Source organism: Polyodon spathula, chromosome 6 (assembly GCF_017654505.1).
Source record: "Polyodon spathula isolate WHYD16114869_AA chromosome 6, ASM1765450v1, whole genome shotgun sequence".
Classification (NCBI taxonomy): Eukaryota; Metazoa; Chordata; class Actinopteri; order Acipenseriformes; family Polyodontidae; genus Polyodon; species Polyodon spathula.
In genome coordinates, this window is record NC_054539.1 from 41,375,672 (window position 1) to 41,402,157 (window position 26,486).

The 26,486-nt window shown below is 38.9% G+C and overlaps 1 protein-coding gene across 1 annotated transcript in view; it reads left to right on the top strand.

Moving 5' to 3' along the window:
• pcnx2 (pecanex 2) overlaps nucleotides 1–26,486 on the top strand; it is a 149,816-nt gene that overhangs the window by 101,868 nt on the left and 21,462 nt on the right. Inside the window, exons 24-27 of the mRNA XM_041252858.1 lie at nucleotides 924–982; nucleotides 7,412–7,627; nucleotides 15,710–15,963; nucleotides 26,072–26,305. Of these exons, the coding sequence (XP_041108792.1) occupies nucleotides 924–982; nucleotides 7,412–7,627; nucleotides 15,710–15,963; nucleotides 26,072–26,305 (763 nt within the window). The remainder of the gene's footprint in view (nucleotides 1–923; nucleotides 983–7,411; nucleotides 7,628–15,709; nucleotides 15,964–26,071; nucleotides 26,306–26,486) is intronic.

Here is a 26,486-nt window from a genome sequence, read left to right on the forward strand (position 1 = left end):
TGAATAATTCAATGTGCATGGATGAAATAAATAGTTGCTTTCAGAAATTTGGTTTGTGTAACAAAACTGGCAGAGAGTGCCAGTGCAGGACATTTTCAGGGATGGAAAAATGTATACAGTTCAATGTGAAAAGTATATGAAAACATGATAAATAACTGCTAATTGTGTTTGTAAAAAAATAAAAAGCTATGCTTTTATTATGTCTAGACTAGACAGTCACAACAGGTCAACCTTCACATTATTCAGTCACATGTTACCCCTGATTTACCTACAAATGCTTATATGGGCTTATACGGCCTTTTGTCACATTCTATACTTCTTTGACCTAAGGGGACATTTGCTTCAGCTATTAAGCTCCTTCTGAATGGAACAGTCTGTTAGAAAAGTAAACAGATCATTGGTTGAATAATTAACTACAGTAAATAGAACACTACCTCTCCTTCTGTGCCACTGTAAAAATAGGAAACTTATATTAAAACGTTCTGTTACAATCCATTTATAGCATTTTACAACCACATCGTTTAATTGTTCATATAATCTAAGAGAAAACACTTTGATACAGTGATAAACAATATATTTGAGAAACCAGGACCAAATTAACCCAATGAGACCTAAATGACCAGCAAGTGGCTCTGTATTTATAAGAGTCTACGTTTTTGTAGGTTTTAACAATATATTATGTTTAGACAAAAACAAAACAGGATATGCATCTAAAATAAAAGGTCAACCTCTCCAACACCACAGCATGTTGTTCTTACAGTGTTATTATCATTAAGAAAAACCATTTCAGATGCCAACTTCATATTAACTTTACATCTGCCTTTTATACAAATGAGTCATGTTTCTAATTATAATTTTGTGGTTTTCAATTATTAACCATTCTGCTTTTGAAATATAACAGCTTTTTTCTCTTTTTTACCCAGCACCAAACGGATTGACAACTCAAACAGCAGGCTTCTTTCACAGATTGAAAAAGACCCAGGTACATTTTTATTTTTTTATTTTTTTTAAGCATAATAAGGTAATGCATATTATGCATATACACCATTTATGTTACACATTTTGAAGATTAGTTGACCTATTTGAATATTAAAGACCAACAATGTCACCAGCCATGCATTTTTTATACTCTATTTTAAATTGAAAAGTGCTTCATAATGTGTAGGACATTTGTCCTGATATATTTATATATATATATATATATATATATATATATATATATATATATATATATATATATATATATATATATATATATATATACACACAGTACTGTGCAAAAGTTTTAGGCAGGTGTGAAAAAATGTTGTAAAGTAAGAATGCTTTCAAAAATAGACATGTTAATAGTTTATATTTATCAATTAACAAAATGCAAAGTGAGTGAACAGAAGAAAAATCTACATCAAATCAATATTTGGTGTGACCACCCTTTGCCTTCAAAACAGCATCAATTCTTCTAGGTACACTTGCACACAGTTTTTGAAGGAACTCGGCAGGTAGGTTGGCACAAACATCTTGGAGAACTAACCACAGTTCTTCTATGGATTTAGGCAGCCTCAGTTGCTTCTCTCTCTTCATGTAATCCCAGACAGACTCGATGATGTTGAGATTAGGGCTCTGTGGGGGCCATACCATCACTTCCAGGACTCCTTGTTCCTCTTTATGCTGAAAATAGTTCTTAATGACTTTCACTGTATGTTTGGGGTCGTTGTCATGCTGCAGAATAAATTTGGGGCCAATCAGATGCCTCCCTGATGGTATTGCATGATGGATAAGTATCTGCCTGTACTTCTCAGCATTGAGGAGACCATTAATTCTGTCCAAATCCCCAACTCCATTTGCAGAAATGCAGCCCCAAACTTGCGAGGAACCTCCACCATGCTTCACTGTTGCCTGCAGACACTCATTCATGTACCGTTCTCCAGCCCTTCGGCGAACAAACTGCCTTCTGCTACAGCCAAATATTTCACATTTTGACTCATCAGTCAGGAGTCCTGCTGCCATTTTTCTGCACCCCAGTTCCTGTGTTTTCGTGCATAGTTGAGTTGCTTGGCCTTGTTTCCATGTGTCAGAGGTATGGTTTTTTGGTCGCAAGTCTTCCATGAAGGCCACTTCTGACCAGACTTCTCTGGATAGTAGATGGGTGTACCAGGGTCCCACTGTTTTCTGCCAATTCTGAGCTGATGTCATTGCTGGACATCTTCCAATTGCGAAGGGAAGTAAGCATGATGTGTCTTTCATCTGCTGCAGTAAGTTTCTTTGGCCGACCACTGCGTCTACGGTCGTCAACGTTGCCCATTTCTTTGTGCTTCTTCAAAAGAGCTTGGACGGCACATCTGGAAACTCCCGTCTGCCTTGAAATTTCTGCCTGGGAGAGACCTTGCTGATGCAGTATAACTACCTTGTGTCTTGTTGCTGTGCTCAGTCTTGCCATGGTGTATGACTTTTGACAGTAAACTGTCTTCAGCAACCTCACCTTGTTAATTGAGTTTGGCTGTTCCTCACCCAGTTTTATTCCTCCTACACAGCTGTTTCTGTTTCAGTTAATGATTGTGTTTCAACCTACATGTTGAATTGATGATCATTAGCATCTGTTTGGTATAATTGTTTAATCATACACCTGTCTATTTCCCTGAAAAATCCCTGACTTTGTGCAAGTGTACCTAGAAGAATTGATGCTGTTTTGAAGGCAAAGGGTGGTCACACCAAATATTGATTTGATGTAGATTTTATTCTGTTCACTCACTTTGCATTTTGATAATTGATAAATATAAACTATTAACATGTCTATTTTTGAAAGCATTCTTACTTTACAACATTTTTTCACACCTGCCTAAAACTTTTGCACAGTACAATGCTACTGTAGTGTACCGTATAATATATAGTGAATATAATATATATATATATATATATACATATATATATAGTGCAGAATCTATGTGCGCCGTTTGACTGAAATCAGGGACAACACTGACTGTTGAAGATTAGTCTTCAACAAGCTGCCTTTATTAGTTTCAGATGTCAAACAAAACATAAACACGCTGCTTCACAGGACACAAAAGAAAAAGCCTAGCTCTGAACAGAGCTGCTAACTGAACACAAACTTCCCTGGTGGTTGGAACGGCTAAGCTGCTTATCCAACAAACAAACTAGTGATCCAAACAGTAAACAACCACAGGGTTATTTTCTTTGCCAATGTCTTGTCCCTTTTTCCCCAGAAATAGGTTTTTCACTTGCCTTTTGTCTTCCAGAACTCTCTTCTCTTGCTGATTAGCTAATTGGACCCAGCTTGTTCTCAGCTGCTCCTATTAATCAGCTAGTTAAGCATTTGGGGGAGAGAACTGGCCCACATCCCCCTAGTGGCCATTCTGAACATAACTCTTTTTTTCCAATAGTTATGCAGGCGCTCTCCAGGAACAGCGCCCTCTTCATACTCAAGCTGCAGGACTGTGTATGTTTGGAACAAGCTGCTGTGGGAGTGCAGGACTGTGTATATATATATGGAACAAGCTGCTGTGGGAGTGCAGGACTATATGTATTGTTTGGAACACACTGCTGTGGGAGTGCACACTGTGTGGTGTTTGGAACAAGCTGCTGTGGGAGTGCAGGACTGTGTGGTGTTTGGAACAAGCTGAATCGGTTATAACACCTTAAAGTCGTGGCTCCCATTTCCCCCATAATGCAGTTTGACTCACAACGCTGGGTGAACGAAAATCTGCTGTCTGAGTGCAATGACTGTGTGTTGACCGAATAAGAAAAAGTGGAACAAGCTGCTGTGTGGAGTGCAGGACTGTGTGAAACTCAAGCAGCAAAAAGATATACAGATATATACATTTTGCAGAATCTACATTGCGCCGCTTGCAAAAAGACAAAGAAAAACTAGCAAATTTTCTTGATGAGATTGACTCCAAAAAGATCTACTCTAGTAAAAAAAAAATGTGCTGCATTGAAGATTGGGACCAGCTGCTGTGAGAGTGCAGGACTGTGTGGTGTTTGGAACAAGCTGCTGTGAGAGTGCAGGACTGTGTGGTGTTTGGAACAAGCTGCTGTGGGAGTGCAGGACTGTGTGGTGTTTGGAACAAGCTGCTGTGGGAGTGCAGGACTGTGTGTTGTTTGGAACAAGCTGCTGTGGGAGTGCAGGACTGTGTGGTGTTTGGAACAAGCTGCTGTGGGAGTGCAGGACTGTGTGGTGTTTGGAACAAGCTGCTGTGGGAGTGCAGGACTGTGTGGTGTTTGGAACAAGCTGCTGTGGGAGTGCAGGACTGTGTGTTGTTTGGAACAAGCTGCTGTGGGAGTGCAGGACTGTGTGTTGTTTGGAACAAGCTGCTGTGGGAGTGCAGGACTGTGTGTTGTTTGGGTGTGGACCAGGCTAAAGGGCCACTAATAACCGTCCCAAAAAACGTTGGATTAGAGTACCTGCAAATTGCGTGTGTCTCCTTCCTTCATTTTCTACTGTACACCACAATATTAATTTGGCTTGTGGGCATTAATCATTTGGGAACAAAAATGCCAATATTAATTGTTTACAAGGTGAAAATTAACACTTTTGCTGCCTTGACTAGGATGGACCCATCTGTTGACTGCAATTATAATGGGGTAAGTGCTGTATATATATATATATATATATAATATATATATATATATATATATCTATATATATATATATCTATATATATATATCTGACTGCATTAAACGTTTCAAATTTAACTTAAGTTAATTTGTGATACAGAACAAAACAGCATACATTTCACTTCACTTCATAACTTTAATCTGCTTTCCACAGGCAACCAGTTGATTGTATGTAAAGGTATTTGTTTTTTTCAATGTACCTTTTTTTTTTTTTTTTTTGGTTATGTCAAAAATACAGATGTACTGCTTAAAGGTTCATTGGTTTTTTTTGTTGTTTTTTATGAATACCGCAGAAATAATAGGCTCAATTTATGTAATAATCTCAATTTCAGACCAGTATTTCATTTTCAAAAAGAGTACTGGTTACTATCTGAGAAGCAGACCCCAAATTACTAGAGATTTTCAATGTTAAGAATATGGTCAACCCGTAATGAGTAATGAAAGGTTGACCTGCAGGAAACAATAGTTCATATGTTTCAGAACACACTTCTGTGTAGAAAAATAATAATCTTATCAATGTGTTCCTTTAACATTTCAAACACTTCAGGATTAAGTCTGTCATTCCTATGCAGAAGTAAATCCACTTTAAGTCAAGTTTCACCAGAGAGAGAGAGCTCTTTGTTAGTTTATCTTTTTGTGTCTGATGAAACTGTTCTGGTGGTTCCAACTTCACAAATATGCCATGGTCTTGGAATGTATGTGGCAATACTAAAAGAGAGCACTGACAAACATTCCGTAGAAGTCTATCTCAATGCCTTCAATGGTGAAGTCAGTTTTGGGTCGCATTTTTAAACCACAGGGTTTGGTGTGGTATCCTTCTCCAAGGGTTATGTGTGAAAATCTCATAATGGTACCATTTAGAGCAGTGGTTTTCAAACTGGGGTAAGCTTCCCTCTGGGGGTACTCCAGCGCTCCTCGGGGGGGGTACGCGAAGAAAATCCTGTAATGGCGGACAACAGATTTGTATTTATTTATTTATTTTATTTACCACATTGTAGAGCTTTGCATCTTAGCAATCAAATGAACAATGTTGAATCTCCTTTCAAATACAACCACAGCCGTACTGGTGTATGTTTCCTTTCTGTGTGGGCGAGGTTAACTATAAACACCCAACCGGCTGCTGACAGTGAGTGAGCGTTGAGCGCACACATGGCTAAATTACATATTTAAATAGCAGGGCGGTAGTTCTGCAGTCTGTAGGCTAAAAAGAAAAAATTAATAATAATCATTGTATGATGTTGCTTCTTTTAAAAATGTGTAGTATTTACTAGGTACGTTTGCTTTCTGGATTTTAAATTTTCAGTGTTTGCAGTTTAGTTTTGTCTAAGTTTATGTTTTTAAATAACAGTATTATTGAGTTTAGCAGGCAGCTGTGCCGCCCTACTTAGACAGTGAAATCACTGCGCTGGAGCTGGAGCGTACACGACTGTGTTATCTTTACTTGCAATGCTTTATGTGTTTTTTGACAAATTCGTTGAAGAACTCCTTTGTTGAGTAATTGCATTAGCCTACGCATGTACGCCACTAATTATCAGGCTAATAAAAGCAAAAGCACGACATTGTTATTATTACAAAAATGGAATTGCGGATTTATATATATATATATATATATATATATATATATATATATATATATATATATATATATATATATATATATATATATATATATATATATAATCAATGTTAACTCTTGGATTGGGAAGTGTCTGAAATTGGATTCCCTACTCCAGACCTATTGAGTGTGTTCATATCATACAGCGAGTGCCCATCAACAAGCTGTCTGGCAGCTGATTAACATGAACAGACGACTGCAAACATTAACATGTAAACCTTCTGCTAAAAGTCATTTTTGACTGCATGATATAAATGTCACCTTTCTACTTTAATCAAATTTAGTTTTTGGAAATATTCACTTCAAAACAATGTACTTTTTCTGGTTGGATTCCATACTGCGCAAAACACACATAGCATCTTAAATGTCCAGCGCATGTGTTAAACCATAACATTCGAATTAAATAAATAAAAATAAAAAACACACATATTTAATGTGTTATTCAATATTCACATAGTTCTGCATGCTACCAGATTTTTTAAAAAGATGCCCGTATTTGTACATTTTAAATAGTTTTTATGGAAAATGCCCCATCTGTTTTCTCTACACTTCTGCATTTGTTGATATTGATTCCCTTGATGGCAGAGGCACACTGTTTTGGACAGTGCCCTTGTCTGCTTTTCTGACAGCAGCTTTGGCTTCTTCAGGCTGTTTCTGAAGCTGGCTTTCTGGTAGATAGTATCATTGTCAATGTTACTTTGACATTGAGTCCTGCATAGAAAATAGGTACAGTGCTAATAACTGAGATGCCTTTGTAGAAGAGTGAATATGATTTTCTGTTCTTTTTTTAGAGACAAACTAAAATGTAATATTGTAGCGATGGTGACACTGCAACAGTAATCGAGACAGACATGTTGACAGGGTGAAGAATGAAATGAGAAGTCTGTTGCGAAGGCAGCAGATGAAGAGGATAACATGTATTAATGCTCCTTTTCAGTCTTTAAAAGGACAGGGTGTTCTTTCCTATTTTATTTTTTGTGGCTTTGAACACAAGTATATTTTTAAACACACAACAGGGTTCAATGCCATTACGTACATAGGTCTAACCACAGGACAAAAGCAAACTCTCTTTTTAACGTTATTTATATCCTTTGTGGGGGATGTCTATAAAGTTGTACACATACTCTGGTTTTATAAGTACTATATATTTTTTTGTATTTCTTCAGGATGCGATGACAACAACCTGAACTCCATTTTCTATGAATACCTAACAAGGTCTCTGCAGCAGTCGTTGTGTGGGGACTTGTTACTCGGACGCTGGGGAAACTACAGCTCAGGGGATTGCTTCATCCTGGCTTCAGATTACTTGAACGCCTTTGTCCACCTGATAGAGATTGGAAATGGCCTAGTCACCTTCCAACTAAGGGGGCTCGAGTTTAGAGGTAACATTTTTCCTTTGTTTGAACACATTTTTATTACTTTTTTTCAGTGACTACAAAAACCCAGCAAGATTAAATACAACAAGAAAGCAGTGTGTGTGTGTGTGTGTGTGTGTGTGTGTGTGTGTGTGTGTGTGGGGGGGGGGGGGGGGTGTCTAATAAATAAATAAATAATAAAAAAAACACACACAAATTAAGCAAACATTTTTCACAAAAAGAGAAACTATAAAAACATATTCTTAATAAAAAAAAAAAAAAGCAGCAGACCAGGCAGTCACCATCTTTACACTGGCATGATTTAGTTTGGCAGTACTTTCCATAAGCAGAATGTCTGCAAAAGTCAAGTGCGATCTAACCCAGCCCTGTAAAATATTTTTTTAGCTGTTGTTAGTCCTGCCAGCAAAAGTTGTTGTTCCTGAAGGTTAACAGTTATTTGGGAGTCATCACTGAGAAGGACCAATCAGGGATTGAGCAGCACCTCTACACCAGTCACTTCAGAGAGAACAGTAACCACATGTTTCCGGAAGCGTTCAATAACTGGGCACTCCCAAAACATATGTAAATAAGTACCAGCTACTCACAGGATGCATCTGACAAAGGGGTCTTCATCTGAAAACACTGGTAAGGTGCTGCATAGCCTTACAAGTTTAAAATGAATCAGCTGCTGTGCTACACTTTTTGAGGATGTAAAAATATTGTCCCATACCAGTTAGGACTGTCACCCAACCTGTCTAATTGTCTGTCCCAAGTAGTAGTTACTGGGAGAGAGCTGTATAGGAAGTAAAATAATCATAAAGAAAGGAGACTAGACCTCTTGTGGCAACTGTCGACAAAAGTAAATCAACCACAGGGTGAGAAGGCAATGCAGCATCCCATGGTACCCCATAGGCACGGAGGGCTGAGCGGAGTCTACGATACAGGAAGTAAGACAAACCAGGAAGCGAATAAGTCTCCCCAAGTTCCTGGAACATGCAGAGGCATTTGTCATCAAAATGTCACTTAAAATATGGATATTTCTTGTGGACCCAGGTGGATGGGTAAAAGGCTTTTGGAGGGTTGCCAAGAATACAATCAACTTTCTTCCATATATTAAATTATTTTGAAATAATTTATAATAATTGAAATAATAGAAAGCCCTATTATTAGGGGCAGAAAATAAGAGATCCTGAAGCCTAATCGGTTTAATTAAGGCTTCTTCAATTGGTTGCCACAAAGCTGTCACCCTTGATTTCAGCTATGATTTAAAAACCCTTAGCTGAAAGGCCTAATAATATATATTTTTTAATTAGACACAGCCAAACTACCTAAAGTTTTGGGCTGCTGCAGTGACAAAGGACAGCCCTGTTGTGTACCTCGTCCTAGCGCACATTGGGCGGATATAACTGAACCTGCCTGCACACATGCAGTAGGATTGTTGTATAAAGTGCAAATCAGATTAATATATGAACGGCCGAAGCCACAGTGTTCCAGAACTGCCCATAGGTATATCCATTCCAGGCGGTGGAATGCTTTCTCAGCATCTAAAGAGAATACTGCTCAAAAGAGTGGTTGATGGGGGGCCAGGTCTAGAAAATGAAAAAGAGGACAAATATTGTCAGATGCAAGTCGACCTTTCAAGAAACCTGTCTGATCATGGTGTATTAGGTTTGTGGCAAAATGGCTTGTGGGTGACATCAGACCAGGACATGCAGGACACAGTAATGGGGTTGAATGTGCTGCCAAGCAGATTTATTTCAAAGTAAACAGTTGTAACAAACAAAATACTTCTACAAAATAAAATGGCACTGTGGCCAAAACAGACACAGAACAAAATAAGTGTCATGCTGGTGTAAAACTAGCACGGGTAGCAATTGTTTTCTTATGTGATTCTTTTTATCTTGCAATATTAAAGGAGCCTCTAAAAGTTCAGCCTTCTTGGTAGATAAGCTAAGTAACTCTAGAGGGTTTAAGAAATTCCTGATTTTAACCTGATCTGCACCATCTTCGGAAGTGTAAAGTTGCGAATACAATTCTTGAAAATCTGCTCAGTTTAGAAAGCAAGACACCACTGCAGTCCTCAGTTGCATCGTGTATGGGAATTCATTGGACACGACACAGAAAGTTTAGTTTCAAACACCCCACAGGGGTGTACTTTATTAATTTCTCCACAAGGTGGCACTGTGCTGCTGGGTTACTCCAATACCAGCAAAGGTAAAGGAGGTACTGAATGCACACACACACCGGTGCGTCAAAATAATAATACAAGCAAAAGGCGAAAGCAAAACAAAGTTGTTGCTTTTGCGACGTCACCCCATCGTTGCTAATCGTACGGTTTGGGTCTTCAGCCTGTGCCCTGCTATTCTACTTCTATACACTGTGGGGTTACCCAGGGTTTCCCCTCTAACTACTTATGTCCCCCCTTGAGGCCGTCGCTAACAATTCTAATTTTATTTTTGTTCAGGCTGTCTTCCTCAGCCTGGCTTGCCTGTCTGTTCCCCTTGCTCCAGATGCTGGCAGGGTATTATGGTCTGTGTTGTTGACCAGAGCTCCTACTGTCATTCTCCCTAGATAGGCAGACCTGAGGAATAGCAGAGCATTATCTTTATAGATCAATCACCCCTCAAGGTCCGCCTCCCGACCACTCAGAGACAGAGAGAGAGAGAGACACCAACCCTCATCCAACCTCCATGTCACTGCCATGATTGACAGGCTCCAGGGCTTCCAAGCTCCTCCTGCAGGATCATGCATGCGTCAGACAGCCAGCACAGATCTCGCCCTGTTACACATCGATAGAAGCTAAATGTTCAGATTGTTTTAACCTCAGTGCAAGTAATCTACTCAGTCGTTCTGCATGTTCATAATAAAGCTACCTTGTCTTGTGTACCGTGAAGTCTGCTCTTGTACTAGTAATGTTTTTAAATGTACTCTTCAGAGTGGCCTTGCCTTACTTTCCAGAAAATTGCTCTTTTGTTCTGTTTCCAGGCTCATAATTTGGGTTTCTAATTGGAGAATCTGTTTATTCCGTGTTTTTTTTTCAAATTTGAAGCAAATGAGATACAGCAGCCTCTAATAAAGCATTTAGTGACCTCCCATAATGAATAAAGGTTGATTTCAGGATTAGAGTCGATTTCTAGAAAGTTTCTCAAACCATTAGCCAGATGTTTTAAAAATTCTTCATTCTGAAGCAGAAAATAATTAAAGTGCTAGCGTTTAGCTCGGACAGTTCCTTGAACTAAGTCAAGTGAGTACAAGACCGGAGCTTGACCAGATATAAGAATTGGCAGTATATCCGTTGAGATAACATGCTGAACGATATTTGGGGAAATAAATATAGTCAATACAAGTGTATACATTGTGTCTATGTAAAAAAAAAGTAAAATCTTTAACATTTGAGTTTCTGATATGCCACGCATCCCACACATTTAGTTCTTTTGCTATTTTGAAAACATTTGGAAGTAGAAGGGAGAGACAGGGCTTTGCTTGGTGAAGAGGTATCAAGCACTGGATTAAACATTCAATTAAAGTCGCCCCTGTCCCCCCCCCCCCCCCCCCCAAGAACAATTGTATACTCTGGGAATTCCAACAAGTTAAGCTTAATATTCTCAAAAAACTGAGAGTCAAAAACAGTGAGTGACCAGTACATAGACGGACTTCAGTGTCATTCTGATAATTGCTAATAGTGAGATTGATCTTCCTATCAACCACAATCAGTACCCCCTTTGATTTAGTCAAAGCACAGAAGTGAGCAATGCTTTTATAATGTCTATTTTGGAGTCTGTATACATCAGCAGATTTAAGATGGGTCTCCTGAATTAGTGCAACACTTGTTAGTGTATTAGTGCATTAACACGTTTACGATGAAGCAGGTCAAAGCACTTGGCTCTTTTAACAGGTGAGTTTAAACCAGACACATTCCAGGATATAACATTACAGTTAGCCATTAGGGAAGTCAAGCTTCCAGCAGAAATATGTGTAAGTGTAAAACCGCAAAGAAAGAAGGTGACACAGCCTGACAATTATATCAAACAAATAAAATATAATTAGAGTGTAACATACTTTAGCTCATTTTATAATATTATAATAGTGATCCCCCACATAACAACATGTAACAGAAATAAACATAATTACTTCTACAGAACCATCCAGCTAGGGGTGATGACATTGAACAGTACTGTCTCCACACCAGAAAAGTTTAGCTTCTGTGGGTTCCAGACCAAAATGGGAGATCCAAAGACCCATTGTAAATTACCTTTCAAGGAGGTATCCCATAACAGTAGTAATAAACTTATATAAAGAAAAATATAATGATAGCAAGATTTATAGTAAACCTCAAGTTAAGGAATGTCTGTCAGCATTTAAACCAAAACACCCCCTTTTCTGTATCAGAGCAAAAGCCTTTCTGCATTCAGCAGTGTAAGTTGAATAGTCAGGGAAGATCAAGCACTTGTTTTGCCCATGCAGGAGTTGAGTATCTGGCTCCCTGTCTGCCTTCAGTATTGCTTGTCTATCATTGTAACAGAGTAGTTTAAAGATTAATGTGCGTGGCCTTTGAGCACAAGATACAATGGGCTCATTCGATCTCAATAATATTATTATTGGCCAAGGAAGGGAGTCATCTTGGGATATTTTTCTGACCAACAAGGCACAGGTTGGAACAGCAATGCCGGCCCTCCATCTCAGCCAGACGAGACTTGAGCAGTGAAATCTCAGTGAAATCAGAGCACATAGTTTTAAACATTCCTTGATACAGTCAATAATGAAATCCCTGAGCGAAAGCAACTGAAAATCACTCAGCCAGGAGAGCCCTTCCCCTGGGGTCCCCTGCGCTCTGCCATAAAGTCAACTGCTGGGCCTGCAGAATCGGTAAGCAGCTGCTTCCTGATTTTCTTTCCTTTGGACACTGGGTGCTGGGGTCCATCGCCAATGCATCCCTCTTCTCTGGGGTCTCCATTTTGTGTATATATCAATAAAAGTGCCCTCCACAGAAATAAAACATGTATTTTAGCACAAATTGGGCTGTGGGTGTGAGAACTAAGAGAATTAAGGGGCGTTCACAACAGACATAGCGCGCATGCCGCCTCCTTGCTCGTCACCACAGACCACTGTTCACACCGAATATGACGGAAAAGTCAGTGATCGGTCTGTTGTTACGTCACAGCTGTATGTACAAGCAACAAAGAGTAAATGCCAGCAGGAAGGGAAAAATATTTTTTTACAGACACAAAGCTTAGTAAAAAAAATATTTCAAGTAATGAGGAGTGAAACATTGTTTATTTTTTTATAGAGCCTAATTTTAACCCCCCCACACACACCATCATAATCCCATCACAATTACCCAAAATATCAGGTAATTGTGTTTAAAATAAAATAAAAACATGTTGCTTTCTTTCTTTATGAGTTTTGTCTGGTTTGCTGGGTATAGGCAAAGAGAGCATGAGTTAAAGGCATCATTATACATTGATATTATTGAGCATTATCATATACACATGATTAAAAAATGCAACTACTGCCATGTGGCAAAGTGCCCCACCCCAGGCTATTTATTTGTGTTGTATGTTACGTGTAGTGTGTTAATGTTGGTGTATAGTCATTGGTACATGTGATATAAATGGGTCTGTGTAACACGAGTGTTTAAAATGTATATTTGTATTTAGGCACAAGGATTGCACAGCACTTCACGTGCAGGTAAAATGTAATAATATGTGAGCACAGGGAATTGCATTTTTATTAATTCACGTGCAGTTGTACCGAGACTCCAGTTGAATGATTGATTAGCAATCGAGTCTCGGTACAGCTGCATAAAAGCAGCATGTTTTCACTCACTCGGGGTTGTGTGTTTGTTGAGTGGAGAATGGGATCATAGTAAATCATAGCAGCTCGTCGTGTTTATCTATTCGTCCGCTGTTTGTTAGTGTCTGTTTCGTGTAGTGTTAATCCGTTTAGTTTTTCTGTTTATTTTGGCCTCAAGTGCCGTGTGCTATTTTTTGTTTAACCTTTTATTTTCTGCTCTGTTTAATTATTAAATGCTGAGCGAAAACCATTGAGAGTCCGGCCAGGATCCCAGAGAGGCCTACCTGGTAGACATGCCTGGGGCATCCATTGTTGAGCTCCTGGATATAAAGAGATTATTGACTCAGCATTAGGATCAGAGGGCACCTACGGTTCTCCTGAGATGTTATGGGGATTTCTTGGGTGAAGGAACATAATTGGACATTCTAAAACGGGTAAAATAATTATACAACAGAAAGGGGGACGAATCAACAAGCTGAAAACTCTAAATTCTCAAACATGTGTTTTACATTAGTAAATAGAAAAGAATAGAATATGGTCAAATTGTTTTCCAATGTTGCTGTCACCGCAACTGCTACTTTATTTCTACCTCCCCAACCCCTCCACCTAGTTATATCCCCTGCATACCGACTAAACCCAGTGAACTAGTGACAGCCACCTACCCATGCACATGTCTGGAAACACTGAATTTAGTGCCAATGTAGAATGTCCAAAGTTTCAATACTAAAAAAATCCTTTAAAAAGTCTTGGATAGAAGTTTTTATCAATGTCTTTAATAATTATAGTAATTTCAGATGGAAAAGAAAGCCTCTGTTTTTTTTTTTGATATGGAATGGATCTTGTGATGCCATATGTATTGTAGGTATTTAATCCAGCTATAAAACACTTGGTGGTGTATTTCGTAGGCATGTACAAATACTCAGTTTTTCAGAGTAGTTTCCTTTAAGAGATTGTAAGTTGTTAGTTAATAATTAAATGTGTTAAACACAAAACAAACTATTCCCTAGCCTCCTTTATTGCGTACTAAGTAAAAATTTGACAGTGTGATTTAATATAGAACCTGCCATCAATAAAATAACTAAACTCATTCTGTGATTATCTGTCTTACTTTTCATTTATCATTTTTGATTTTGTGTTGCTCATTTCCTTCTCAGCAGTGAATTATGGGGTTGTGACCTTTAAGGTAGATCTGAGGAAAGGTCTTGTTTATGCGACAAACTGAGTGCTTGCTAGTTTGCGCCATACTTTCATTGTCAGTTTACGGCCTTGTTAGAGCACTAAAAATGTCAGCACTCCAGGGAAAGGAAAACTCACTTCCAAATGGCTTTTAAGTCACTCAGTGCAGAACTTAAATGCCATTTAATGGTATTCCATTGTAAATAGTGGGAAAGGCAGCTTTCCTTGTTAAATTAACACTTAATTCATAGGGTTATTTATTTTCAGTTAATACCTTCTAACAAAAGAAAACACCTAGGGAATTACTAGGAAAATCTGAATATCTGCACACCCCTAGTAGTCAAATGATATGCTATGTTACCTAGAACACTGCCATTCATCCTTCCTTTTGGAAAGGTTTAATGATCGTGTAAACTCTGAATATTGACTTGATGTTTTATAAATTTGTTGACTAAATATAAATACAAACTTAGAAAAAAATAGAGAAATCCCTATTAATTAAATCTAAAACATCAAGCCAATAGTCACTTGTCTTCAGCTGCTTAACATACAGCTACAGTAGCTGCCTCTTGGGAGTGAACAAATGGCTATGTAGGAAGCTTGCAGCAATACCAGCTGTGCATGTCACAGTAGGAGTTCACTTTGCATGAAGGATAAAGTCATTTTTAGCATTTAAAATATAACCAAAGTAAGAGAGAAAATAGCCTTTGCTTTATATTGCTGTGCTTATATCCAGTAAAACAAAAATGAAATAGTACCTTTTTACCTGAGCCATCTTAGAGTCTGGTGGTTGTGAAGATTCATATTGATTAAAGGTCCTGTTCCTTATTAATATAAAGACACCTTGGCTGATCTAGCCTACATTACATATGTCTGTGGCAGGCAAATAAAATTAAAAAGGAGCCCCAGACTTAATGTCAAAGCATCTTAACACAGAAATGTCAAAAAATAAACACAATATTTTAGCAACTTCAAGAAGAATTTTGTCAAACAAAGAGGTTAGTAATCATATACTAAGAAAATGAAATTTGAAGCTATTAACTCATTTATTATTCCTGTTGTTTATATACATCTTCTGTTCCAATCATCACATCCTGGTGATTACTGCCCTTTTTCACTTAATTGCTACTTTCCCATTAGGTACATACTGTCAACAAAGAGAAGTGGAAGCCATCACAGAAGGGGTGGAGGATGATGACGACTGTTGCTGTTGTGAACCGGGACACCTGCCCCATGTTTTGTCGTGCAATGCAGCTTTCAATCTTCGCTGGCTAGGGTGGGAGGTCACAACGACAAAGTACTTATTGGAAGGCTACAGCATCAGTGAGAACAATGCAGCTACTATGTTACAAGTGTATGACCTTAGGAAGCTACTCATCACCTACTATCTTAAGGTATTGTACTCTACTAGTATTATCTTACTGCTAAAAGTCAGGGAGGGAATACAAGTCTCGCCATGAGCAGTGTGTTATTAGTTTTGTAAATTATTTTTGGATTACGAAAGCACAGAGCAGCTGTAATTTCAGCATACCTATCAGATGCAAACCAGATGAAAATTCTGCTTTCTAAGCTTTATAGATGCCTGTAAGTAACACAGCCATGGCTGAGCTGTTTATGCCAATAGCTTTTGGGATATATTCAACTGTTTCAGATTTAATAGTTTTCTTTTTTAGACTCTGCAGGGAATCTCTTGTAGGTAATGATAGAATCATATTTTAGAGCTCATAAACCTGCATCTGGTACTAAAGCAAGATATGATTCCACACAGAAGCGTTGCCAATATAGAGATTGTAATAGCTTGCAGTTGTTGGCTGCTGAAACACTTCAATTGTTCAATAGTATTTAAAAGTGGCAGAGTTGGTAACACAGCGTTGACAGCTTCCTGGTTCTTTTTAACCTCAGACAGAAGTAAAACCAAGCAACTTTAATTGTTTTTTGGTGTATCATGACCTTGGATTTGAGTTAAAGACTAAATTAGGTAGCAGTGATATATCCCCTTCCCAATTATAAATAGAGTCATGCAATTTATTTAATTTGTGGAAAGCAAACCATTGTATGCTGCTTTTTATCTAGAAAAAAACAGTGGAGATAAAAGGAAACATTTCAAAATAATAAATGCATATTTCAACAAATTAATATGGCACATGTCTGTTTGTAACATGGGAGTTCTGTTACTATGTGGGTATCCACTGAGAGACGCGAGAGGCAGAGGGTTTGTATTTGAAAACGCCGCTCAGGCGTCCAGGTTTTATTAAGTCACAGGCAGTTGCAGTGGTTGGTTGCCGCCACTAGGGTATCCCTAGTATGGGAGAACATATACAAACACACAGTGTATAACTACAAAAATGTAAAACAAAAACAGTGTGAAAAACAACTAAGAAACAAAAGGTGGCCAAGCTTGGGCCGTGCGCTGCTCACACTAAAAGAGATGTCCCGCACCAGGAACCTTCTCCCTAACACAAACTAAATAAACTTCGAAGGAATTAAAATTCCATAAATTAATCCCTACCATAAACACTGTGGTCCTCAGTTGTGCATTTGGTGCCCAATCCCTGGCTATACACACAGTCATGAATCATCACGCCAGAGCACAGAGCAAACCAAGAACAAATGACTGGCTTTCCAGCCCCTTTTTAAAGGCAGGTGACCAGGGTTAATTGATAATCAATTATTCAATTCACACCAGGCCACCTGCTGCACACTGAGTTTCAATTAGGCAGGCAGGGAGGTCTAACCTTCCAGCCCTGCCATCCAGTACACACTTTGTTTTTACAAAATGAAACACATTTTATTGACAATCAAAGCTAGTTTTTACAAAATTAAACACTTTTTATTGACAATCAAACACTATGTAACATAATTTTTGTTCCTGGGTAGTAAGTGTTATTTCCTAATTGCTTATGCCTCAAAAGTATAGAAAATGCCTATTATTCCCCACAAACTTTGCTTTTGTGACCAGGACAGTGATATTTTTAAATTTACCTATTTCCAATGAGAAAACAGACGAATTTGTATCTTTTCATTCACATAAAGTCAGAAAAACAACATATGAATCCAAATTAACATGTATTTATATTAAAGTAATACAAAAATGACTACAAAAGATTTAGAAGTGAGTAGTTTTTCAGGATTTACGATTATACTGTAAATCACTTTCACGAATCAGCCCCCAAATGTAGTCTTCCATCATGTTCTCGTTATACTGTCCTTGGTAGCGGCGTTCAAAGTCCAGTATATCCTGGTGGAAGCGCTCGCCTTGCTCCTCCGAGTATACTCCCATGTTCTCCTTGAATTTATCAAGATGAGCATCAAGGATATGGACTTTGAGGGACATCTTACAACCCATTGTGCCGTAGTTCTTCACCAGAGTCTCAACCAGCTCCACATAGTTTTCGGCCTTGTGATTGCCCAGGAAGCCCCGAACCACTGCGACAAAGCTGTTCCAAGCCGCTTTCTCCCACTTCACTTTCACTAGTGAGCTTCTTGGGGAATTCATTGCACTCCAGGATCTTCTTTATCTGTGGTCCGACAAAGACACCGGCTTTGACCTTTGCCTCAGACAGCTTAGGGAAGAAGTCTTGAAGGTACTTGAAGGCTGTCGACTCCTTATCTAGAGCTCTGACAAATTGTTTCATAAGGCCCAATTTGATGTGCAGTGGTGGCATCAGCACCTTCCGGGGGTCCACCAGTGGCTCCCACTTGACGTTGTTCCTCCCCACAGAGAACTCGGCTCGCTGTGTCCAGTCCCGCCTGTGGTAGTGCGCCTTGGTGTCCCTGCTGTCCCAAAGGCAAAGATAGCAGGGAAACTTGGTAAAAACACCTTGGAGACCCATCAGGAATGCCACCATTTTTAAGTCTCCTATAACCTCCCAGCTGTACTCATCATACTTCAAGGCGTCAAGCAAGGTCTTGATGCTGTTGTAATCCTCTTTGAGGTGCACTGAGTGAGCCAGGGGAAGAGACGGGTACTTGTTACAATTATGGAGCAGCACGGCTTTGAGGCTTCTGGATGAGCTGTCAATGAAGAAGCGCCACTCATTCGGGTTACAGGCGATTCTGATTGTCTCAAACAGACTGGTCACATTATGGCAGAAGCAGAGCCCATCTTGACGAGTGAAGAAGCTGGAAAAAGGTTGGTGATGCTTCCTCTGATCTGCGACATACACACTTTCATCCAACAAGTTCCACTGCTTGAGCCTAGACGTCAAAAGCTCGGCATTGGACTTGGTGAGACCAATATCTCTAATCAAGTCGTTGAGGTAATTTTGGTTGGGGTAGTATGGGTTTCTCTCCTCAGCTCCACCTCTGAAATTGTCATCTGGATCTACAACGTCTTCCTCGCTCTCTGACTTGCTGCTCTCTTCTAAAGACGGCTGCTCTCTCTCCCGAGAAGTGGGTATGGGGAGCTCATGGCAGTGTGGCACCGGGGCGATGGATGAAGGAAGGTCCGGATACGTGATAGCAGGTGCATTCTTGCCAGTCCGACGTTTGGAAGGGTCCACCATGCAGAAGTAGCAGTTGCTTGAGTGGTCAGTGGGTTCTCGCCAAATTCTTGGGATAGCGAACTTCATGGCTCTCTTTTCCCCTCTGTACCATCCTACAAAAATACATTTATTTCACCCATGACTAATGTGTAAGAGATTCTCGCAACATTTTGCATATATGATATATGAACATTGAAAATTGTAAAACATTTTAAAATTAAAAACTTTTACAATTTTAAAAATGTTAACAAATTTTATAACATAAAATTCCGAGCAACAATTGTCCATCTTACCTTACAGAGTTTTTTTGCAGTGCTCGGAGGTGAAATGAGGTGCCCAGGGTTTGTCTTGATCCCTGACAGGCATGCGGAAATATGCCTTGTAGGCCTCACACATCTTAGCAGATGCTTCCACAGAGTACTTTTTCTCTCTTGTCTTGATAAATTGGCCGCAGACATAGCAAAATGCATCTGGCGGATGCTTGCAGCCTCTTGATGGCATCTCAGAAAAATGCAGATATGTATCCACTTAGGCAGCTGGAACTAAACTGAACTGGTGGGCTTAAGGCCCCTGTGTTTATACTACTATTTATATTACTGGAAAGTTCTAGAAAGTTCTAGAAGTTACTCCAAGTTTAATCAGCACCTAATCTATCTGGAATGTTCTGGAAAATAGGTAAATTTCAAAATATCACTGTCCTGGTCACAAAAGCAAAGTTTGTGGGGAATAATAGCCATTATCTATACTTTTGAGGCATAAGCAATTAGGAAATAACACTTACTACCTAGGAACCAAAAAAAAAAAAAAATTGTTACACGGTGTTATTAATGTTGCTCTAAACCCCTCGCACACCCTGCCGTCTGATGCCAACTGGAACCAACACTAGCTCCACACTATATACTGGGCTTCTGTATGGGCGCACCCATTTAACCACCGGCCTACCCCCTAAACCGTGTCCCATTAGTCCTTTTTTGGAGCTGCTCTCTGGAGGACAGCCCCAGTAATAGTGCAAGCCCCTGGCTTACTGCTGGTGTCACTTGCAAGGGGTCCTCCAGCAGTGGCACTGGAGGGAGGCTGGCAACAACAATGATGGGCGCTCCTTCTTCGGCCCTTGGGCAGGCAGCCCCTCTTTCTCCGACTTGGGATGGCAGCCCCAACGGTTGCTGCTGAGGGTTAAATGTTGCTAGCCCTTCTACCCCACAAAAAATATTCGTGAAGGTGGAGCCCCCACTCCTCCACCAGGAGAACCTCCGTCAGGAATATCGGCAGCGGCGTCAGCTCTTCCTCCTGGGACAGCAGCAATTCTGCTTTGCTCTGGACCTCGGGCTCCTCCCATTCTAGGTCCGTATCTGTCCCAGTCCTGATCCGGGCAGTTGGCCTCCTCATGCCCATAGCACAGGCAAGAGGAGCACCATGGTACATCAGCTCAGGCCAACCTAGAGTGCTCCGCCCTCTGCTCCTTATAGAGCCGGTCCACGACCTCCATCATGGCCTCCAAGGGCTATGAATGCTGGGTACTGCCTGCAGCTCCCTTTGAGCTGGACATCTGGCTTCAAGCGCACAAAATACACCAGGATCTTCACGTGGCTGGCCCCCAGTAGGTTTCTCCCCTCCGTCCTCAGCCACAGCGGGGTGCTGGGGTCCAGAAGCCAGCTCTCATAACTCTCCATGTTTCTCTCTGGCGGTGTGACAAAGTGCCCGCCCCTGTGTATATTATCTGTTATGTGTTGCCTGTGGTGTGTTTAAATGTTGGTGTATAGACATTGGTACACGGTATATAAATGGGTCTGTGTAACACAAGTGTTTAAAAAATGTATATGTGTATTTAGGCACGAGGATTGCACAGCACTTCACGTGCAAGTAAAATGTAGTAATATGTGAGCACGGGGAATTGCACTTTTTAATTCACGTGCTGGGATTCAAGTGAATAATTAATTGGTAATTGAATCCCAGCACAACAGTATATATAGATGCACGTTGTTACATACGTGCGGTTGGGTGTTCGGTGAGTGGAGAACGGGAGAGAGAGGGTAGGTGAATTTAATATTTCAATTGCTATTACATGCTGGTGGGACCAGCACGATACTTGTTTATTTAAAACTCACCTTGTTTGTGTGTCTAGCTGCTCACCGTTTTTTGTTAAGTATTAGTCCGTTTTTGTTTGTCTGTTTTATTTTGGCTACCAGTGTCGTGTCCTGTTTCCTGTTTTCGTGTTTAAACGTTTTATTTACAATAAACCGGCGCAAGCAAGCGTCATCATCATTTCACGTCATCTGTCTTTGTGTTCATTCCTTTTCCTGGGTCTGACGCCGCCCACTTCGGCCGTCTCTGTGACAAGCGGGTGGTCTTGTCTTGGCAGGACTCTGCGGAACCCACTTCTGACAAGTGTAACAGGGGTGTTGTTACTGTGTGGGTATCCACTGAGAGACATGAGAGACACAGAGACAATGGCATGGTTCCAGGAGGTGCATAAAACCATAGTTTTATGAGTAGGTTCTTGTGACTTTTCTTTTTTGCTTTGTCAGCATTTAATGTGATCCCTATGTGCTCCACCAGCTGTGTAAGACTACCGATAACTGCTGATTTCTGCACAGCTGCTGCTGTGTAAGCAAAATCTGGAAAGAAAATGAACCCTATGAAAAACGGGAGCCAGTGGTGAAGAGCCTGCCATACACTTAGAGCATGTTATCTTTGATCACTGGGGAGGAGTATGTCTTGGCACATTTGCATTTTCTCTCTAACAAACATCCAGATACTAAAGCCCCAGAAGACAAGAGGGAAGAATTGGTATAATCATTAAAACGACTAGCAGTAGGGGTCTATTAAGATTTTGGCATCGAATCACCAAGTGGTGCTTTTTGAGAGCAAAATTATTTACAGGGACAGCATCATGTTTTTTTTGTGTTGAATAAGATATGGAACATACATGGTACAGTAGGATAACAACCAGAGGTAGTGGCTTGTTGTAAGTAATTCTGGGAGTTCAGTATTTGTATAATGTATCCTTTAAGAAATTTCTGCATGAGATAAAATAGATATTCTGATATTCTGACTAGTTTTGTTTCGTAATGCTGTGCATTATAAAACAGTGCACTATGAGCCACACTACCATGACTTCCACATTTGCACCTAAATATCTCGGCCTCGCATAAAAAACCTATTTACAACTGAGTATGATGAGATTAACATTTAATTTAAATGCAGAATTCTGAAAGTTATTTTTATAGCTTTTGGCAACAGCTAGTTCAACCTTAATATGTTATTTAGAAATTACAAAAAAAGGTAGAGCTGATACTGTATTTATTCTCTTTATTCTTGTTTACGATTAACAATTTCATTTTAAAGCATGCTTCTTTTTAAATGCAACCCCCACTTTTTTCTAAATGTTTTTTTTCTGCTGTGTCCCAACAGAATATATTTGCAAATTAGATGTTTGTCTCAAATGACCCATTTATTTTTAAAACTACTTAGAATCCTGTCCACAGAACTACCAGCTGTGATATTTGAATCTAAGATGTAATGGCTACTGTGACAGGGCTAGGACCCCTGGACACGAAAAGGGGGTAGGGCAAAGCCCTGCCATAAAATGTGGTGTTTTGTTTTTGTATTTATTTATTTTAGAACAGGGTACTCCTCTGCCCCTTTGTTTTTAGCGTGTAATATTTTGTATCTGTTTTGTTTTGTTTTAATTTATGTATTTGTATATGTGATGGCGAATAGGGGGTGTTGTGTAAAAATAAGCGTTAATATTTTAAGATGTCTTTTTTTCCAGATTTTGATAAAATCTGTACGTTCAGAATGTGTACGTTCAGATATAATTTATAAATCTAGTTACAAGATTTAACTTTTAGCTAAATATTTAACTAAATCTTAAATCTTATTAACATTTAGCTAAATATTTAACTATATAGATCTCTTAACAAGATTTAACATTTACCTAAATATTTAACTGACCAGCTAAGTCTCTAAAAAAAGATTTAACATTTAGCTAAATATTTAACTGACCAGCTAAATCTGGAGTTTGTATGCAAATGAGCTCCACTCGCTTTGTGCTTTCACGCGATTTGATAAGCTCCTGTAATGCTAATCTGGGAATATGGAAATGTCAGCATTACAAGAGCCAATCAAATCACTTATATCACTCATATGCATACAAACTCCAGATTTAGCTGGCCAGTTATCATGTGCAGTTATGTGTTGTATTGGTCTATTCATTATAATTAGAAAATAAGTATTTTTAAATAGAAAATAAGTATTTTTACAGCTGTTGATCGATAAATCACATCTGAAAATGTCTCCTGTATCTATTCAAAACAAGTGCAAAGCTCTCAAGTTCAGCAACACTAAACCAAACCCACTGTTTTTACTATGACAGTCAAAATATCAGCTGCAGTAGTTCTAGGTATAACGTATTATATCTCCAAAAGTTTCTGCAACCCTGGGTCTACTGATATTTAGCTAAATGTTAAATATTGTTAAGAGATGTCAGATTTAGTTAAATATTTCACTTAATGTTAAATCTTGTAAGAGATTTAAGATTTAATTAAATATTTAGCTAAATGTTAAATCTTGTAACTAGATTTATAAATTATATCTGAATGTACACATTTAATATATATATATATATATATATATATATATATATATATATATATATATATATATATATATATATATATATATATATATTCACAACATTTTATAAATCTGGGGAAAAAATACAAGATTTAAGCTAAATCTGGAAAAAAAGACATGTTAAAATATTAACGCTTTTCTTTACATATGACACCCCATAGGCGAAAAGCTGAATTTTGTTATTGTTTGGCAGCGTGGATTGGGAAGCCCCATCCAGATAATTGCTAATCGGGAGGTGGTCACCAGTATAAAAACCCTGCAGTTTTCCCTGCTCCAGTTGGAGAATAGTTAAGTGTTTGAGAGGAGGAACGGGAGCAAGAGAGAAAGCAAAAAGTAACGAAAGTAAGAAGGAAACTGAAAGTAGGATCAGTGAAGGCTACTGCCCAGCCTGACCTGCTTATTAGATTTATATTTTGTTTGTGATTTTTGTTTATTATTTTATTTTGCTCTGTGTTGTTTTTTGTTTAAATATTTTTTATATATGTTTAAATAAATAGCGCCGCAGTGACTTTTTGGCCCTGCATTATCTGTGTCTCAGCAGTTCTTGCATTCAGCCAACCCTGTCACAGCAACAAATACCAATACAAAAAAACAGTTGAAATCTTCTCTTTCTTAGCAAAATGTTAGCATACAGAAGCACCCTGAATATTCCTATGCTGTTTCTCTTTGGTTCTATATTTATTAAATCAAGGGTGTAGCAGGATAACATCAGAAAGGACACTCAGAGGCTAGAAAGCTGCAGTTAAAGTGCCAATTTTATATGGAGAGAGGGAGCGAGTGAGGTAGGTGCTGGAGCAGAGTGCGGAGCGGACATTTCCGGCCCACTCTTTCACAGCACTGAGAAAAACTGAGCATGGTTTTGTTTTTCTTAAATACATGTTCGGCCATGATTTTTGCGTAAAAGATTGTTTTAAAAGAAGGTGACAAATACAGATGCAGTCACTACAGTATTTTCCGTCACGCCTGTGCATGTTAACCATTGATTTTCCAGTATCAAACCAAAATTAGGCACTTTTATGTTTTGCAGACTTCAGAATTGCATTTTAAAAAAAGCTTTTTTTTTCTTTTATATGCAGTGCAATTGACGTTGCAGTTTATAGTGCATTATGGAGGGAAACATATATAGTCTCCTGATTATGGAGCTGCATTTGTGCCAGATAAAAATGTGAGAAATGTCAGCAGTGTGTCCATCTGTCTGCAGTTATTGTATAGCCTATATTGTTTTTATACAGTTCTATGGTTATGGATCAATACAGCGCTGTGAACACGGTTTATATTTTCTGCACTCTTAAGGATAGTGGTCCAACTCAGGGTGGTCTGTCAGCCCTGTTGAGACTCACTCGTATATGTTCATGGGTTGCTTTGAGCTCCCTATGAGATACTCAGATAGAAGTGGATTTAATAGGGAGCAGAATTTTGTCACCACTCCACTCCGCTCACATTCTCTCTATACATGTGGCCATTCTCCAAATAGCACTAAATCATCTAATTAGGGAATGGCCACATTCCACCTGTGATTGTTGGCAGGGATGGATTTAACCCCATCTCTGCCAAACTTAGATTTAGGCTGTTTACACTGGCATGGCTTCTGCCTTCCACAAAGGGACATCACACTTGTAGTTTTACATACTGTATATCTAGAAAACTCATTTTACAATTTGCATAATTTTCAAAAAAAGTTTATGTACATTCTTCAGCATAAATTAATAAGAGTATCTTAATCTGGATATATATTGAGACACCTGACCGTCCATACTTAAACATGTCATATTTAAGAAACACCTGTCACATTACTAACACCTTGTAGAGACCTTTTCATATGCAGGCTTCATAATTGCATGGTTCAATAAACACTTGTCTAAAAATGAAGTATCGTGCAGAAAAATGTGTTATAACTTCCAGTAATATTTCAGAAACTATTTGATACAGACTTTATGTTTATGTATATAATATATAAAAGCCTCAGTCTTCAGCTATGGGTTGTATGGTTTATGTGCATACTGTATAGGAGTTTCAGTAAAAACACTATTTACTGTTTCTCCCAGTGACTTTGCCTCAAGAAAATGACAAGGTAACCCTGTCCATACCTTCACCACTTTCTATGTGATAAAGTGTCTCCTTTCATCTGTCCTCTGTCTCTCTCTACTTAATTTCCAAATGTGTCCCCTCGTTCTGGTTTTGAGCTGTTCTCAAAGTATTGGTTAGGGTTACTTTATCAATTCATTTAAAGATTTTAAAAATGTCAGTAAAGCCCTCCTTAATTCTTTGTTATAGGTTAAATTAATTCAGTTCCTTCAACCTATCTTCATAGCTCTTTCATTGAAATACCTTTTAAAGAAAAATACATTCAGAAACAATCTTCCACCCTGTTTTCTGTCTGCAGAGCATTGTATACTACTTCCTGTGCTCTCCTAAACTTCAAAACTGGTTAAAAGAGACATCTATTCAAGAGGCACTGCAAGTATACACCAAATGGCATTATATCGAGCGAGACCCAGCTGTGTTCAGTGTGAAAATTGATGAGGATTATGTCCACTGTCTACAAGGAATAACACGGGCCAGTTTTTGTAATGTGTACTTGGAGTGGATCCAGTACTGTGCCAGCAAGCAAGATGAGGTAAGTAAATCAGGAGTCACAGACTAGCAATCAACCAAATGTTTTGGGATTGAGAGGCAGTTCCACATCCAGGATTTATGAAGCTAATGAAATGATCTGGTAATTATTTCCATCTATTATACTTTGATTTCCTGATTCCAGAGCCATTACAAAAAGTAACAGTTTGGCTTTGGATTCAGTG